At 40.0% G+C, this 16,338-nt stretch overlaps 2 protein-coding genes and 1 long non-coding RNA gene across 4 annotated transcripts in view; 2 read left to right on the top strand and 1 right to left on the bottom strand.

The window, feature by feature from the left end:
• The window catches only part of LOC135562986 (uncharacterized), a 119,482-nt gene that overhangs the window by 77,308 nt on the left and 25,836 nt on the right, over window positions 1–16,338 (top strand). The window lies entirely within an intron of this gene.
• Window positions 4,157–10,005, top strand: LOC115102667 (lens fiber major intrinsic protein-like). The gene is made up of 4 exons (XM_029622842.2): window positions 4,157–4,972; window positions 5,876–6,040; window positions 6,707–6,787; window positions 6,998–10,005. Exons 1-4 carry the CDS (start codon window positions 4,613–4,615, stop codon window positions 7,181–7,183), a joined length of 792 nt encoding a protein of 263 aa, XP_029478702.1. The 5' UTR covers window positions 4,157–4,612; the 3' UTR covers window positions 7,184–10,005.
• LOC115102668 (prostaglandin E synthase 3-like) lies at window positions 10,802–15,913 on the bottom strand. 2 transcript variants are annotated; one of them, XM_029622843.2, is made up of 8 exons: window positions 15,717–15,913; window positions 14,548–14,661; window positions 13,167–13,236; window positions 12,930–13,028; window positions 12,593–12,682; window positions 12,405–12,476; window positions 12,211–12,229; window positions 10,802–12,034 (listed from the first exon to the last, which is right to left on the bottom strand). In XM_029622843.2, coding segments are annotated over exons 1-8 (486 nt in total). In that variant the 5' UTR covers window positions 15,719–15,913; the 3' UTR covers window positions 10,802–12,014. The 2 variants fall into 2 exon arrangements, with proteins under 2 accessions (XP_029478703.1, XP_064861599.1); XM_065005527.1 differs by lacking the exon at window positions 15,717–15,913 and adding an exon at window positions 14,821–15,670 and having other exon boundaries at window positions 14,548–14,657.

Here is a 16,338-nt window from a genome sequence, read left to right as displayed (position 1 = left end):
CCAAAGTTGTGGCAAATGGCTTAAGGACAAGAAAGTTTAGGTATTGGAGTGGCCATCACAAAGCCCGGACCTCAATCCCATAGAAAATTTGTGGATAGAACTGAAAAAGCGTGTGTGAGCTAGGAGGCCTATAAACCTGACTCAGTTGCACCAGCTCTGTCAGGAGGAATGGTACAACATTCACCCAACTTATTGTGGGAAGCTTGTTGAAGGCTACCTGAAATGTTTGACCCAAGTTAAACAATTTAAATGCAATTCTACCAAATACTAATTGAGTGTATGTAAATTTCTGATCCACTGGGAATGTGATGAAAGAAATAAAAGCTGATATAAATAATTATCTCTAGTATTATTCTGACATTTCACATTCTTGTGGTGATCCTAACTGACCTAAGACAGGGAATTTCTACTAGAATTACATGTCAGGAATTGTCCAAAACTGAGTTTAAATGTATTTGGCTAAGGTGTATGTAAACTTCCGACTTCAACTGTATATAGATATACATACTTTTTTTTTTAATATACCTTTATATTCCCCGCAAACCCTACCACCCTTCTCCTAATTGGAGTAAACTAATAAACAATAACACTTAGGCTTCTCAGTTGTATACACATTTTACAGACACAATCTATTTTACAATAGATATTTTGTTTGTTTTTAGTCCTTCCTCTATTTCTATTTGTAACTGCTATTTCACCAAATTTCTGAACCTATATACATTTTAAAGACCCCGTATGTTTTACATTGGTTAGTCCCACCCTTCAGCTCCATTCAACCCCTCCCATCTTTAACCTGGTCAGTCTATGTCACGGAAAGAGCAGGTGTCCTTAGTGTTTTGTACACAGTGCATTATATTCTTATATTACTAGTCTACGGCCATGTATGTTCTACTCAGTTCTCCAGGTGTCTGTCTGTGCTGTAGTGAGAGTTGTAATAAGTATTTCTACCACAATGTAGTGCCTGTGAGGCAGCCCAGGACTGGTATTGGGGAGAGTAGGAGATTGTCCTGGCTTCTGTGTGCTGTAGCGTGCGTTTCTACCACATAGTGTTGGAGCTGATGTTGGAGAGTAAGAGATAGATGGTAGCGAGCTATGGGTTGGATGGTAGAGAGAGGGGCTGTGGATTGGTTAGTTGTGTTGGTGTCAGCAGTCTGAAGCAGAGAGGTGATAGAAGATAAATTCCCCACTCTTGCAGGTTTTAACCCCGTCCTCTGTAAAAACAGGCTTACACCCACAATAGAATGCTTACCAATGCAGAACTGGCCGGGAGGGAGGCAGAATGCATAGACCACAAAAGAGATACAGCAACCCACCACCCAACAAGTTCATTCTGAGCCTGGTTTGTCTTTGCCTTACCAATATCTACAGGCCAGGCAGAAAACAGCTTTTAATATTGAGGATAGATTGTAATCAATGTAATTATCTGCATCATTTCCAATCCCCCATATATTTTTGGCTAAATATATATATTAGATTTTAAATCATTTTTCTTTTCATTTCCCCTAACCCTACCACCCCTCCCCTAATTGGAGTAAACGAATGGACAACAACACTTATGCACATTATACGGGCACAATGTATTTTTACAATAGTTAACTTTTGTTTGTTTTCAATCCCATCCTTCAGCTCCCCTCAACCCCTCCCATCTATCTTCTATTTGACATATATTTTTAACTGTGCTGTTTCAATAAAGTTCTGAACCTAAATACATTTTCCGGACACAGTATATTTTACATGAGTTAACTTGTTGTTTTTAGTCCCACCCTTCAGCTCCACTCAGCTCCTCCCATCTATCTCTGAACACCGTCCAGTTTTGATTTCTATTTGCCAGATATTTTTCAACTGTGCTGTGATGTTTCACTAAGGTTTTGAACCTTTCTGTTCTCATTGTTTCTACAGATTATAAACTAAAGATGAACATTTTAGCTAAACGTATTACTATATTATTGATTTGACTATGACTTTTCAAACCACCCAGCAGTGCTATCTGCAGAGTTATCTCCAGGTAAATGTTGCAATTCTTCAGCCATTCCTGCCACCAAAAACAAGCCACATATGGACAGTACCAAAACAAATGATCTAATGACTCTCTCTGCTTGGTTTTAACAAATGTGACCGTCTCAGACTTGGAGATAATACAGAATTGAGTGTTCTTCGTTTACTTCAGTTGTTTGCCAACTCACGAAAATATTGTGATAGCATCCAACGTGCTCAACTGAATTTCCTCAATTTCTCCAGAGGTGACATGGAAATGACATTTAAGTGTGCAGCTGACTGGCATGAGAGAATAGCTTAGAGTTACACTGATCTTACCATAAAAATAAAAAACATCCCTTTCCCTTTGAATACACATGGTCATTTATATCATACATGGCTCACCCCAAAATCAATGTATTCTTAGTTCCATGGGGCTGTACTATAAGCACTCCTGTAAGGGGTAGGCTACATAGTGCATATAGGGATGGGATGGAAAGAGTAGGCTAAATGACCAGCTATTGCTCCACCATGGTTAAGGGAAGCTCTTATACATTTGACAGCAGGCGCAGCAAGACAAAAACAGATCGTGGAAAGCGACAGAATCTGTTACTGCCAGCGTTTTGTTTCTCCAGCGTATGAAAGGACGGGAGGGGAAAAGCCCCTGACCACAGCACTATGCTTTCACGGCTCATTTCCATCCGCCCTCTCTGGCGGCCTAGCCTGGTCAGCGTGATGCTGGATGCTCCAGTGCAGAAGCTCAATGCCAAACCTTCTGCTGCCCCCCCCCCTCCAAACACGGGTTTATCTGCAGCTTTATCTGTCCTGAGCCCGAGCATCTCCTCTCAGTCACCATATACAATGTAAAAGTCTGCCTAATCAATTCTGGGGCTGCGTAGAACCAACTTGCATTGCACTGCACACATCCTGAATACTATGGAGAGCACTACATATGGAGAATAAAGTAATGCATGTATTGCAATGAATGTAATGATCATTCACTAGGAGTTTTAATTGAAGCGTTTAATAGAGTGGATGTGTGAGAATGAGAATAGTTGAGTATGTGGGACAAAAGGACACAATCAAAAGAGTATTGAGAAAGGCCGATTGATAGTGAGGGATTCCTCTGGGTGCAGTGTGCTACTCGGCAGGCTGCCAATTGAGGGGGTTAAACAGAACATGACACATGATTACAGGTTGAAGTCCTGTCACTAGATCAAGCCAGTGTTAGAGATCTACTTTGGAAAAGGCTGACAGTTGAGAACAACATTGTAGAGGCAAATCTGTTTTTTTAATATGAGTATAGTTTATATCACTGATTTGCATTGACGTAAAGCAACACATTATAAATCCTCAGTAATCAAAGAATATTGTCAGAGTTACATTGATATTGTCATAACAGACAGTAACTCGGCCCATCTTTCACGTCATAATGAGATAAGAGTACTGCTCCTCTCTGTGTCCATAGGGGTTGCATGCATAACAACACATGATTTCAGTATTTCTATTGGCAGCAGTAGTGAGTTCAGGCTGGTTTCCGTTATGGGGCCTCACTTGCTCTATGGTGTTATGAATACTGGGATTGTTCTCTGGCATCTGTCAGCACTTGAAGAATGTTGAGAAAGGAAGACCAGACCTTTTTTTTTTACCCCACTGGAGAGATGAGATGGGCCAAATGGGCCTCTGGAAAGGCTAACCAGACCCATATGTTTAGCCCAGGTCTTATATTTGTCTGAAGCAATCCACTACTGGTTGTAGCAGAAGGTCAATAAACCATTTATCTGGCCTTCCTGTCCTCAACCAACATCTAACATTAACAACATCATCAGTTATGAATCCCACTGAAAATAATGATTCCTGTTCAATATGAATTTCCTGAGTTGACACATGATCAAAAGTAATATGTCTATAAAAACCTAATGTATTTGAATGTATCTTTTCTAAAAATATCCCCCTTAAACCTTTCAGCTGTGTCCTTCTCTACATGGCCCCTGGGCAATATGAAGCTTATAGTTAGGGTTAAGGGTTAGGATGATGAACCCTGGCATGGGCACTGGGCAGAGAGAGGTCAGGGTGTTAGAAGGGTTAAGTATTTTTGTTTTGATTTGTTATATTGTGTGGTGGCCCCTCCCAGCCCCCTCCCCTGGGGTCCGTGGCCCTGGGGCCGTTATAAATAGTCCCGTGGGCTCCCCCTGCTCTGACAGTGAGGCTAAATGTCTGCAGGACATGCTCAACCTTTGTCTATCAATGTTCCTCTACTAACCACCAGCAGTGTTGGCATATAGAGACCAACGCTCCGCTCCACACAGACAGGACACAGGTCTCTATGACTAGACTAGACAGAAAGCGACGTTGTAGGTCATTGGAAGTCAGTAAAGTTAGTGACTCCTAGAGAGTTGCATGTGGAACTGTTGTTTAAGTGCGGAAGCATCTTTAGGTTTAGAGAGGCACTTTATGCTTTTAAGTTTGCTGTCTTGTTTTTTGTTTATACTACCTTGAAGGCATCACTGAGATAGTCATTATTGATACGGTAAACAGAGCTTGGTGACTCAAAAGGAGAATACACATTTTCTCCTGTTTTCGCTCCTCTTTTCATCCCTCCATTGCTTTGGGGTAGCCTCTTGACTTTTTGGCCACAATGTGGGAATTCCGGTCCATGTCGTTCTGGCGGGCAGTGTTTGCCGAGTTCTATGGCACCATGTTCTTTGTGTTCTTTGGTCTGGGGGCGGCTTTGCGCTGGACCACCGGGCCCCACAACGTTCTCCATGTGGCCTTTTGCTTCGGCCTGGCCGCTGCCACCCTCATCCAGTCCATCGGTCACATCAGCGGGGGACACATCAACCCGGCCGTCACCTTCGCCTACCTGATTGGCTCCCAGATGTCCCTGTTCCGCGCCTTTTTCTACATTGTGGCCCAGTGTCTGGGGGCGCTGGCCGGGGCCGCCGTGCTCTATGGGGTCACCCCCAACAACATGAGGGGAAACCTGGCACTCAACACGGTAAGACTACCTGACCAATGACAGGTGATGCAGGAATGAACCAGGGTTGGGGTCAATTCCATTTCAATTCAGTCAATTCAGCTGAATTTAAATGGAATTGATCACAACCCTGATAGGAAAGTCTGTGGAGACAATCACACATTTCAGAGTTGCATTGTCATCTGCCATGAATAAATGAAATTAACTTGACAGGTGATAAAGAACATCTGTGTGTGTAACCACGACTTCTTTATTTTTACTCTTTTCTACATTGTAGAATAATAGTGAAGACATCAAAACTATGAAATAACAGATATGGAATCATGTAGTAACCAAAATAGTGTTAAACGAATCCAAATATGTTTTATATTTGAGATTCTTCTAAGTAGCCTTGATGACAGCTTTGCACACTCTTGACATTCTCTCATGGGGAATGCTTTTCCAACAGTCTTGAAGGAGTTCCCACATATGCTGAGCACTTGTCATCAAGGCAAATGATGGTTACTACATGATTCCATATGTGTTACTTCATAGTTTTGATGTCTTCACTATTATTCTACAATGTAGAAAATAGTAAAAAATAAAGAAAAACCCTGGATAGAGTAGGTGAGTCCAAACTTTTGACTGGTACCGTAAATATATATATTTGAACAACGTTAGATGTTATGAATAGTTAATAGTCATAAAATATCTGTAATTAAATGTGTACAAAAACACCACTCCACTTTAGAATGCATGCGCAATGTAAGATTTGCCAATTATACTTTTTTAGTGAGCTATTTTTATGCCTTCAAGATTTAACCTATTGATTGATTGACTGACTGTTAGAGTTTTTCATACCGGCCAATGGAGTAGAAATAACTTCAAAAAGTGAACAGTAATCATTCATTCAACTGTCTGTTCTATCTCGCCCCCCTTCTCCAGCTGCAGCCAGGTATCAGCCTGGGCATGGCCACCACCATGGAGGTGTTCCTCACTCTGCAGCTCGTTGTCTGCATCTTCGCTGTGACAGATGAGAGGCGTAATGGACGCCTGGGCTCTGCCGCCCTAGCCATCGGCTTCTCTGTCCTCATAGGACACCTGCTGGGGGTAAGACATAAAATATATGTTTATAGACCATAGAATACAGGGAATTGTATTGGGTGAAAATGGGCTTAGACACAGGGTTGGGTTGGTTGAAGCTTCGAGATTTTTAGCACTTTAAAAATATTGTATTTACTTAACTTTTTTGACAACTGTTTTTTAACTTGTAATAATGCTGAAAGAGCAATAAACTAAACTAAGAGACATAGGCTTGGAGTGGGGTGGTAAGAGACCATTATGACTCATTATGATATGATCGGGGCTAGGTTTCCCAAATGCGGTGTAGCACTAAGATCATCTTAATTCCATTGAAATTGAGTGGACGAAACATGATTTTAGTGCTACAATACGATGCTTTTGGGAAACCTGGCCCTGAACAACATAGAACATCAGTCAAAGTGGGATATTTAGGGATAGGTCAATTCCAATAATGTATATGAGTAGATGATGTCAGAAGCAGGAATGCCTGATTAAACATGGGAATCCCCATCTCTGTGACTACAAAAGAGAAGGGGTGTGTAATCCATTGTTTTGATGGGGTTGGTCAGGACTCTAGATAGACCAATATGAGGGCATTAAAAAGTACTATTGTATGATGTAGGTAGGTTTTTCACCACTGCACTCTACATACTGTTACCAAAATATAACCCCGGTCTATTCTCTTTGACATAGATGTACTACACTGGTACTGGAATGAACCCTGCCAGGTCCTTCGCCCCCGCTGTCCTGGTCAGAAACTTTGTCAACCACTGGGTAAGACACTTTGTTCACACCTTACAAAGCCACAACGTACAACAATTTAAAGATTTTACAACAGTTTATAGCAATTTACAACAACATACAATATGTTGTTTGGAGTTTAGAACTGTGAAATAGCTAGATGAACTCACCAACACATTCCCCTTTCTATCTCTCTCTTTGTGTCTCTGTCTCCCTCTCCGGTCTGGTCTGGTCCTGTGCCAGGTGTACTGGGTGGGTCCGATGATTGGTGGTGCTATGGGAGCTATTATCTATGATTTCATGCTGTTTCCCCGCATGCGCGGTCTCTCTGAGAGGATGGCCATACTGAAGGGCACCAGGCCCCCAGAGGCTGAGAGCCAGCAGGACACCCGAGGAGAGGCCATCGAGCTCAAGACTCAGGCCCTATAAGCCTGGTGGAAGAAGGTTGGCTTTTTGAACCCCCTATCCCTCTATTCTGTACCCAAACCCCCTCCGAACCCTCAACCCCACCCAACACACATGCACACACATACCTCTTCCCCCCCTTCCCACCCTTCCCATTTAACTCACCCACACACATAGTACATATGGACCATAGACACAAACCCTCCTCACCCTCACAACAATTCCACCTTCCTCACCATCCTCATTCTCACTCTGCTGATCCAGAAACAGCCCTAACCACCCTCCAACACTCCACCACTGACCCTCACCCATACCTCCCCCTTGGACTGCAGGATAAAGACGTAGGGTAAGAAGAGGACTTAGTTGCCACTGAAGAAAGCACCCTGCGGTGGCCTGTGGTGTAGGGAATGGGTCACTCCTGGCTGACCAGGTGGCTATAACTGCTCAGGACAGGGGCATCTCTCTCTCTCTCTCGCTCGTTTGTAGTCTGCTAGGAGTGAAGCTACAGTAGAGCAGTGGACTTCTGCATGCTTTTTCAATTTTTTCATCCAGTTTGAATCTCTCCCTTGTGTTTTTTTTGTTTTTGTTTCATGAAACTTCGGGAACCTGACATGTATGTTATATTATACCTTTAAAGAATTTATGAGGATTTTATTTGACTCAAATTCCATTTTCAAGTCTTGCGTGTGTTGTGTGTGCGTGTTGTGTGCCTGTTTTAGCAAACCATTTTTATTCTGGCCTTTTTTCATTACCACAATTCCTTTGTTCGTTATCATGCTTTGTTGTCTTTATTCATCATGCTGTAGCCTATTCTAAGGGAAAGAAGCATCCTTTGCCCCCCTCCTCCTTCATTGATTTTGCTACAGTAAAGTTCTGATTCACTAGTAGTTTTACAGACATGTTTAGAGTGCTCCCCTTTTATCGCAAAGCCCTTCAATTTTTGCGTTGAAGTTAAATTGTTCTGAGTCTGTGTCTCTTCAAGGGGAGCACAAACACAGTCAGATTTATATCAGAATAAACACACAACACACAAAATTTAACAGGTCTTTTGTTAACTCAATCTCCATCTCTATTTAAACACATCTTGAAAATGAAAGGGGGATACCTAGTCAGTTGTACAACTGAATGCATTCAACTGAAATGTGTCTTCCGCATTTAACCCAACCCCTTTGAGTCAGAGAGGTGCGGGGGGTTGCCTTAATTGTCATCGGCGCCCGGGGAACAGTGGATTAACTGCCTTGCTCAAGGGCAGAACGACAGATTTTTACCTTGTCAGCTCAAGGATTCGATCCAGAAACCTTTCGGTTACTGGCGCAAGTCTCCTACTGCAAAGCTACCAAATTGTACATTATTATACATTTTTTTTACTACAAAATTCCACTTCTTTGACCTGTTGGCTCTCCTTGACTTCGATACAGCCATGTTAAGTGCCTAACAAGATAAAAGGGTTTTTACTGTATGCAGTTCAGTACCAGTATTGTCTGTACCAGACTGTTACGTTTTACTCCGTTTCTGGAATGCCTTTTTTTTCCATTAAAGCTTGTGCCCTTAGAGCGGATTTATGTACAGACGTGTGACAGCTGGATTGGCTTTCATTTCGTGTCATTTTATGTAATAACAACAACAACAAAAAACCTGACTGGCTTTGTTATGTGGATCAAGCTCGTTTTCTTAGTTGATTGTAGTTCTTTCTTATACATAACCTTTTAAAGAAAAAAAATCACCCAAATGTGGCTGAAAACCAAAATGAGTGCATGATGATGCAGTGGCTTCTTGCTGGTGTTAAGCAGACACCTGGTGCGTTTTCTCTTCTCTCTACGGGGAGAGGTTCTCTTTTCTCTCTAGGGGAAGCGGGATCGATTTAAGATCAGGGAGTTATTTTCAGTGTACTTGTAAGTCCATCCACCTCTCTGATATCTAGTCTGTTTTGCCCTCCAAACTCAGGGTCTTATAACCTGGTCCTAGTTCTGTTTGTGCTATGTTGCCACCAAGTTAGCAAGACAGCACAAACAGATCTGAAACCAGGCTATGGTTCTTAAACCTGGGGGGTAAAAACAGAGAAGAATCGAGAAGATAATCACCTAAACTGAGGTGATTTAATTCTTTAGCTTTGTGTTACTAGGTGTAGACGTGAGGTAAACTAAATGTGCACCTGTATGATCTCTTCATAACATCTGCATCAGAGGGACATTAAACTTGGAGGTCAAACCCCCCTTTTTTGACTCCTAAGTCCTACTCTTCCCTCCATTCCTCCTTCCTGCTTTCACACCCTACCTCCTCCCGCTGTTTACAAGGCGGACATTTTGTGTTCCGATCTAAAGGTGATGCTGCAGGGACTCTTGTGATGCGATGGAGGGGTACTGCAGTGTTGAACCAGCTCATAGTGTTATTACAAACCACTTCCATTTTCACTACTTGATAGAGCAGTAAACTGAACAAGACATGAAGCCAATTCTCCTTTTACATTCACTTTCATTTCGCTTGATTCCTCCAGCGGTAGATAGAATAGATTTCCTTCCTTATTTTAGTTTATGACTTATGTTGAACATTTTGAAATTAAAATAATTATGTTTGTATTCCATTGAAAAGCTTTGTGATGTACAGTGTAAAATGTTATTTTTTAATTGACCATGATTGTTGAAACTGGATGGATAGACAATATAATTTCACATCTATACAATGTCTCCTCTTTGGCCATTTGGTTATGAAAGGTATGGGAAAAGACGTGATACAGTATAACAATATGCTTGGATCCTATCAAGAACATATTATAAACATACTTTCATAATCAGAGAAGCCTGGATTTATTATTTTATATGTAAAAAAAAAAAACTTCCTAAAATTCAGATTCTTCTGTCGGTCTGTTTTTTTCTAGATTGAACTGTAGGAAAAAACAGTTTTGATGTTCATTATTACCAGGGAGATGACAGGTGTTTTATATCTTTATTTTCACAAAACTCTCAATTTTACACATATCTTTTGGTAAATGATGGGCACTGTCTCTACTGGTCTCAATGACATACAATATTACAGAGCGTTCATTTAGGGTACTAAATTCAATAATATAAACTCAATTGGCTCCAATCCCCTTGAACCGAATATACATTATTTCTAACCAAATTGTAAAATCTAACCGCAATATAAATTTGATATTTATTAACTCGAACAGGGATTGAATTTATGTAAGTAAAAATGGACCTGGAATTAATGGTTTGTGCATACATCTTCGATAAGGAAAATATTACCAACATTAAGACCTCAATTAGTGTGTGTTAGTGTTTACTAAAGTCTCATATTATTCTCTCTGAACGGCACAGTTGTGACATTTAGCATGCTCCTATACTGACCCAACAGCAAATCATTTTATTGAGGAAAATGAAAACTTCAAGTGGGACTGTCCAAAAGGTAAGGTATCCTAGACTGGCAGCACATATTAATATGATGGTTCCTAATCTGAATAGATTCTCTCAATAGCCTATATCTGGGTTTGTAGCCATCAGCACTACCTGGTGGCCAGAGGATGTATAAGCATGTAAGTGACAATGCTGAAATAACAAATTATCTTTGTTCATACCCTCTATTGGAGACATGTTATTCTCACTTTAAGTAGCAAGAGACACTGTATTAAACCGGACAACCTCCAAACATCAACTTAGTTTATTAGAAATACGGAAACAAAAATTCCCACTGCATTTAACAAACTGAAATTTATTTAACCTGATCTGCAAAAAAAAAAGAAAAGTTGCCGAAACATAGTAGTGCATTTGCTTTAACACTTGCAAATTAAATTAGGTAATTTATTGACAAGTTATGTTTTTGTTATGTTTCTGCACCCTTTTGAAAATAGAATAAATAATATTTTTGACATCTGCTCCAACGCTTTTGTTTGATACAAAATGTCCAAAACGTAGAAATAAACTACCGGTATATCCTTTGAAAATGTTCGCTATTTACATTGATATATACTAAAGAAAAAACATCCTCGCAAAATGCGATTGCACGGAAAGGTTGTATCATTATAACGTACAACTTAAGTTATACTGTAAAATAAGGTTAACATGCATATTCATTTAAATACCTCAATATTTAAAATCAATGAATGAACTATTACCTGTAATATTTGCACATTAATGTACACTGAGATAATATTTGCTTGGAGTTAAAACTATAGATACATAACAAAAATTAAAACTGAAACAAAATTAACAGTATGAACAGTAAAATGGGACATTTTTAATTTAAAAAAGAAACTACTTTATTGAAAATAGACGGTTGTTTTGAAACCTATTTTTTCCCCCTAATTTACAATTCACAAATATGTCTAAATGTAATACGTAACCTCACAGACATTATTAAATAAAAAAGGGAGAGGTGGGGTGTAACTAAGATATTATCCCATCAGAGCAGGGCCACATTCAGCAGGCAAACATTGTCAAACGTTGCAGATAGAAATAGCATGAATAGAACCGACATGATTCCATAACTCTACATGTCAGAGGCGTGTGTGATCTACATTACGTATTTCAATCTGAATGTTCCACAACGTGGCCCCTGGTTAAGTTAAAGGATGATAGAACTAAACCCCACAACAACACATCATGGAAACAACTGAATTTTCCATGCAGAATTAGAACAGCACCACACTAGGACAGTGGCTAAAGAATGCTCTGGTGTTATGTTACGACAGACAGTCTTTCGTCAGCGAGTTTCCTGTGATGTGTTTGGAAAACTGGTGACGTTTCCTCCTTTCAAATACGGCTACCAATAACTCATCTCTAATTTTTCTCTTCAACCGACCTTTGGAGGCTTTACTTCCTTGTTTTCATCGGTTACAAAACATCCTTTAATGCTCCCATTACTCCAAGTCTGGCATCTCTGAAAAGTTAGAAGACTTCAGGTAAAAAGTCAATCTACCAATTCTACAACATCACTCATGTGTGGATGGTATGAGGATTTTCAAGAAACTTAAAATTAAATGTACTGTGAAAATGCTCAAGAATGTCTGCTTGCTACATTCTTTGGTCGTGTGCTAAAATGTTATCAAAACTTACTTTCATCATCACTGTCGTGCTGTAAATAAAAGAAATGGACGATTAGTGTCAAATTTACTCGAAACTGCAAAACATAAAAGCAAGTAGATATCCTTTTCCTTACATCATCATATACAGTAACGTTACATGTTTGCAATTCCTTTGATATTTGCTGTAAAGTTAATTTGGAGATAACAAAAAAGAGAAACACAAACCTCTTTTAGACCTTCTATACCACCCATGCCCAGATCTGGCATACCGTCTTCTCCTCCCATCGTGTTCATCATCTGAAAATAAGAGACAACAATCACTGTTTGGACATAAACAATTAAAAATACAATAATTGAACACATTTATAAACATTACACACTTTGTGTAACATGACATGCTTGCTTTTGCTTGCCTCTGAGAATTTGTCGAAACTGGACAGATCCTCATCAGAATCATCTTCCCAGTCTTTCCAGTTGTTGAAGTCGACACCCAGCCATTGAAACTGTGGAAAACAAAACAGACGTCCCAAATCAACATTTTAACCAACATGTAAGACAAAATATCCCTCTTATGTGATCTTAGTCTCAGAGTAGGAGTGCTGATCAGTTTGACCATTTTGATGAATAAGATACATGAACATGAGGGATGTAATGCTAGATCAGCACTCTTACTCCGAGACACTTTCTGAAGAGCCCAGAAATACAAAACAGAAGAAGGAATGTAGAATATTGTACCAAAACATTTCTGACCTTTGCCTTGTCCTTCGTTAACCGTGGCCATGCAATACCCGCCTTTGCTTTCTTTAGACAACACAACACAGACCTGTCTGTACGTTTGTGCTTGGACTCCTACAAGGAGAAGAAGAGAGATGCTCATAATATATTACAAGTCATTTTATATGAGGGATCATCTTTTCATCCTATTTAACATCCAGGTCATTGCAGTTGGTGATTCAGCAGCTAAATGGAAAAAATATATATACTTACATTGGGGTCAATTGAATCGAAAAGGTCCAATTCATTTTGGTGTTTGAGGTTTTCAATCCCGCCAACACAACTGAAAAGACAGAACAGAGTAAAATACAGTGACTTCAGAAAGTATTCATACCCCTTGACTTACTTCACATTTTGTTGTGTTACAGTCTGAATTAAAAATGGATTAAATATATCTTTTTTATTTTTTCATCCATCTACACACAATACCCCATAATGACAAAGTGAAAACAAATGTATTGATAATTAAATACAGAAATCTCATTTACAGAAGTATTCACACCCCTGAGTCAATACTTTGTAGAAGTAGCTTTGGTAGCGATTACAGCCATGTCTTTCTAGGTAAATATCTAAGAGCTTTCCACACCTGGATTGTGAAACATTTTCCCATTATTCTTTAAAAAAATAAGTTCTGTGAAATTGGTTGTTGATCATTGCTAGACAACCATTTTCAGGTCTTGCCAGATTTTCAAGTAGATTTAAGTCAAAACTAACTCAGTCAGGAACATTTACTGCCTTCTTGGTAAGCAACTCCAGTGTATATTTAGCCTTGTGATTTAGGTTATTGTCCAGTCTCTGGTAGAAAGCAGACTGAACCAGGTTTTCACTAGGATTTTGCTTGTGTTTAGCTTCATTCAGTTTCATTTATATCCTGAACAACTCCCAAATCCTTAACGATTACAAGCATACCCATAACATGCTGCAGCCACCACTATGATTGAAAATATGGAGTGTGGTACTCAGTAATGTGTTGTATTTACGCCAAACATAACACTTTGTATTCAGGTCAAAAGGTGATTTGATTTGCCACATTTTTGCAGTATTACTTTTGGTGCCTTGTTGCAAACAATGTATGTTTTGGAAAATGTGTATTCTGCACAGGCTTCCTTCTTTGCCCTCAGTCAATTAGGTTAGTATTGTGGAGTAACTACAATGTTGTTGATCCTTCCTCAGTTCTCTCTTATCACAGCCATTAAAGTCTGACTGTTTTAAAGTCACCATTGGCTTCATGGGTTAGGGCAGTTTCCTTCCTCTCCAGCAACTGAGATAGGCAGGACGCCTGTATCTTTGTAGTGACTGGGTGTATTGATACACCATCAAAGTGTAATTAATAACTTCACCATGATCAAAGGGATAGTCAATGTCAAGGTGTGTGAATCCTTTCTGAAGGCACTGTAGATGAACGGTTTGCTCCTTCAGACAGTAAGGGCCGATAAATGTCATCTTATTCCTGGACTAAAAGGAAAATAAATATGTGTCCGGGAAACTGCTTCTGCAAGTGCAATAGGCGTAATTTATGGACAGCTCACAATTGATCCTAACATCAGTGTCAATTAAACTGCAGTGTGTCCAGGGTAATGGTGAAGCAGCTTACCAAAAATCAAGTTTTGATTTTTCAAACTTTACTTTAAGATCTTTGCTGTCTTCTACCAGGAACTCAATGAACACTGAGTCCCTTCTGTCAAACCACTTTGCTGTTGCTGGCTGCCTATTGGACAATAGAGGAGAGAGAAGACTTATTAGTCCAATACAAAGCAACAGCCAATGTCTTCTAGGTTCTGTTCATAAAATCCAAACATAAAGATTTGGGAAATTGCAAACACATCATTAGGAAATTCGGATGGAAAACAATGAAGGGATAAAATACTTTCATTTTGGATGCAAAACTGAATAATTTGCTGTTTAGAAAGCAGTCTCTCCGGGTCTGTTGCATCAGGAGAAACAGAAAAAGCATGCACGTTTAATTTAAGCATTGACTAGCTAACGAAGATAGATCATATTGTTTGGTTACATTCAATACAATATATCGAGTACATTCATCATCAGGTGGCCAAGCTAGTCTAGCTCCTCCACCCATTCAACCTGATCCAAGGTTATACTTGATCAGGTGGCTCATTGTCACTGGTCTCTGCCCTTATTTCAGTGGTTTTGCTAGCAATTCCTAATTGTTATTCTTGGCTAACCAGATCCAACACCCTTCCATATATTAATTAATGAGCTAGCTAGACAGGTCACATGGAATGTCACTCCAACTTGCAAGCCAGTAACGTTTGCTAGGCTAGTCTATTTGCAAGGAAATAGCTAGCCCACGTGAATAAAGGACTATCTACTCATGTAACCGTTGTGGAGAACTAAAGCCCAGCCTTGTATTACTGATAATATCTCATTACGGCTCAAATGAGACATTTCCTGGCGTGTAAAGCTGACAATTCGACTAGAGTGAACTGACAAGCGCTCCATTCATCCCCACTAATCGCAACCCCATGTGCATGTAGGCCTAACGTTAGCTAGCTACGGTTAGCTAAAGCTATAGCGTTGCCGTTTATGTCCCGTGGACAAAATGTACTTTTATTGCAGAGTTGCTATACATACATGTCGGAGCATTCCAGACAAGTAACGTTGGCTAGCTAACATAGCTAAGCTCTGAGTAACAAAACTTGAAGCTAGCTATGGCTAAATTGTTAGCACGCTACCCTGCATTCGCAAGGGTGGCCATTGCTTTGGACGCTAGCTCTCTCATCCTACCCTCCATCCCACACTTACATATCTTGCTATCTAGTTCTTTCCGCTCCAAAAAGGCAGTATTCGTCACAATGTGCTGTTGGATAATCGAGTTCAATCCGTAGCTAAATATGACAGGGCAAAATGTTTCCTCGTTCTCCTGCGCAATGACGTATCTCTCCAAATCGCTGGTTTCACTATCACCGTCTGGAGACCTTTCTGGATCATTCTCTCGTGCCGGGGGAAGTTTCTTGCGTGCGCTTTACCTGAAGCCTAGGTTGAACGCCGTTACCGTGGCAACACGCACACACACACACACACACACACACACACACACAATCTGTAACATTTCAACGATTTCACCTGTACAACGCAGGTGTGTACGAACAGGTGTTACGTGTGTAAACATTTATATATATATATATATATACACATGTGATTTTTGTATTTAATTACCAATAAATGGGAAACAGAAATACACTAAACAGAAACAACATCTTCCATCTCCTTTATTTTACCAGGTAAATTGACTGAGAACACGTTCCCATTTGCAGCAACGACCTGGGGAATAGTTACAGGGGAGAGGAATGAGCCAGTTGTAAACTGGGGATTATTAGGTGACCGTGATGGTATGAGGGCCAGATTGGGAATTTAGCCAGGACAC

The sequence above is a fragment of the Oncorhynchus nerka genome, linkage group LG20, assembly GCF_034236695.1.
Source record: "Oncorhynchus nerka isolate Pitt River linkage group LG20, Oner_Uvic_2.0, whole genome shotgun sequence".
In the NCBI taxonomy this organism is placed as follows: Eukaryota; Metazoa; Chordata; class Actinopteri; order Salmoniformes; family Salmonidae; genus Oncorhynchus; species Oncorhynchus nerka.
Note: the sequence above shows the minus strand (reverse complement) of the source record. Positions and strands in the feature narration are given on the sequence as shown.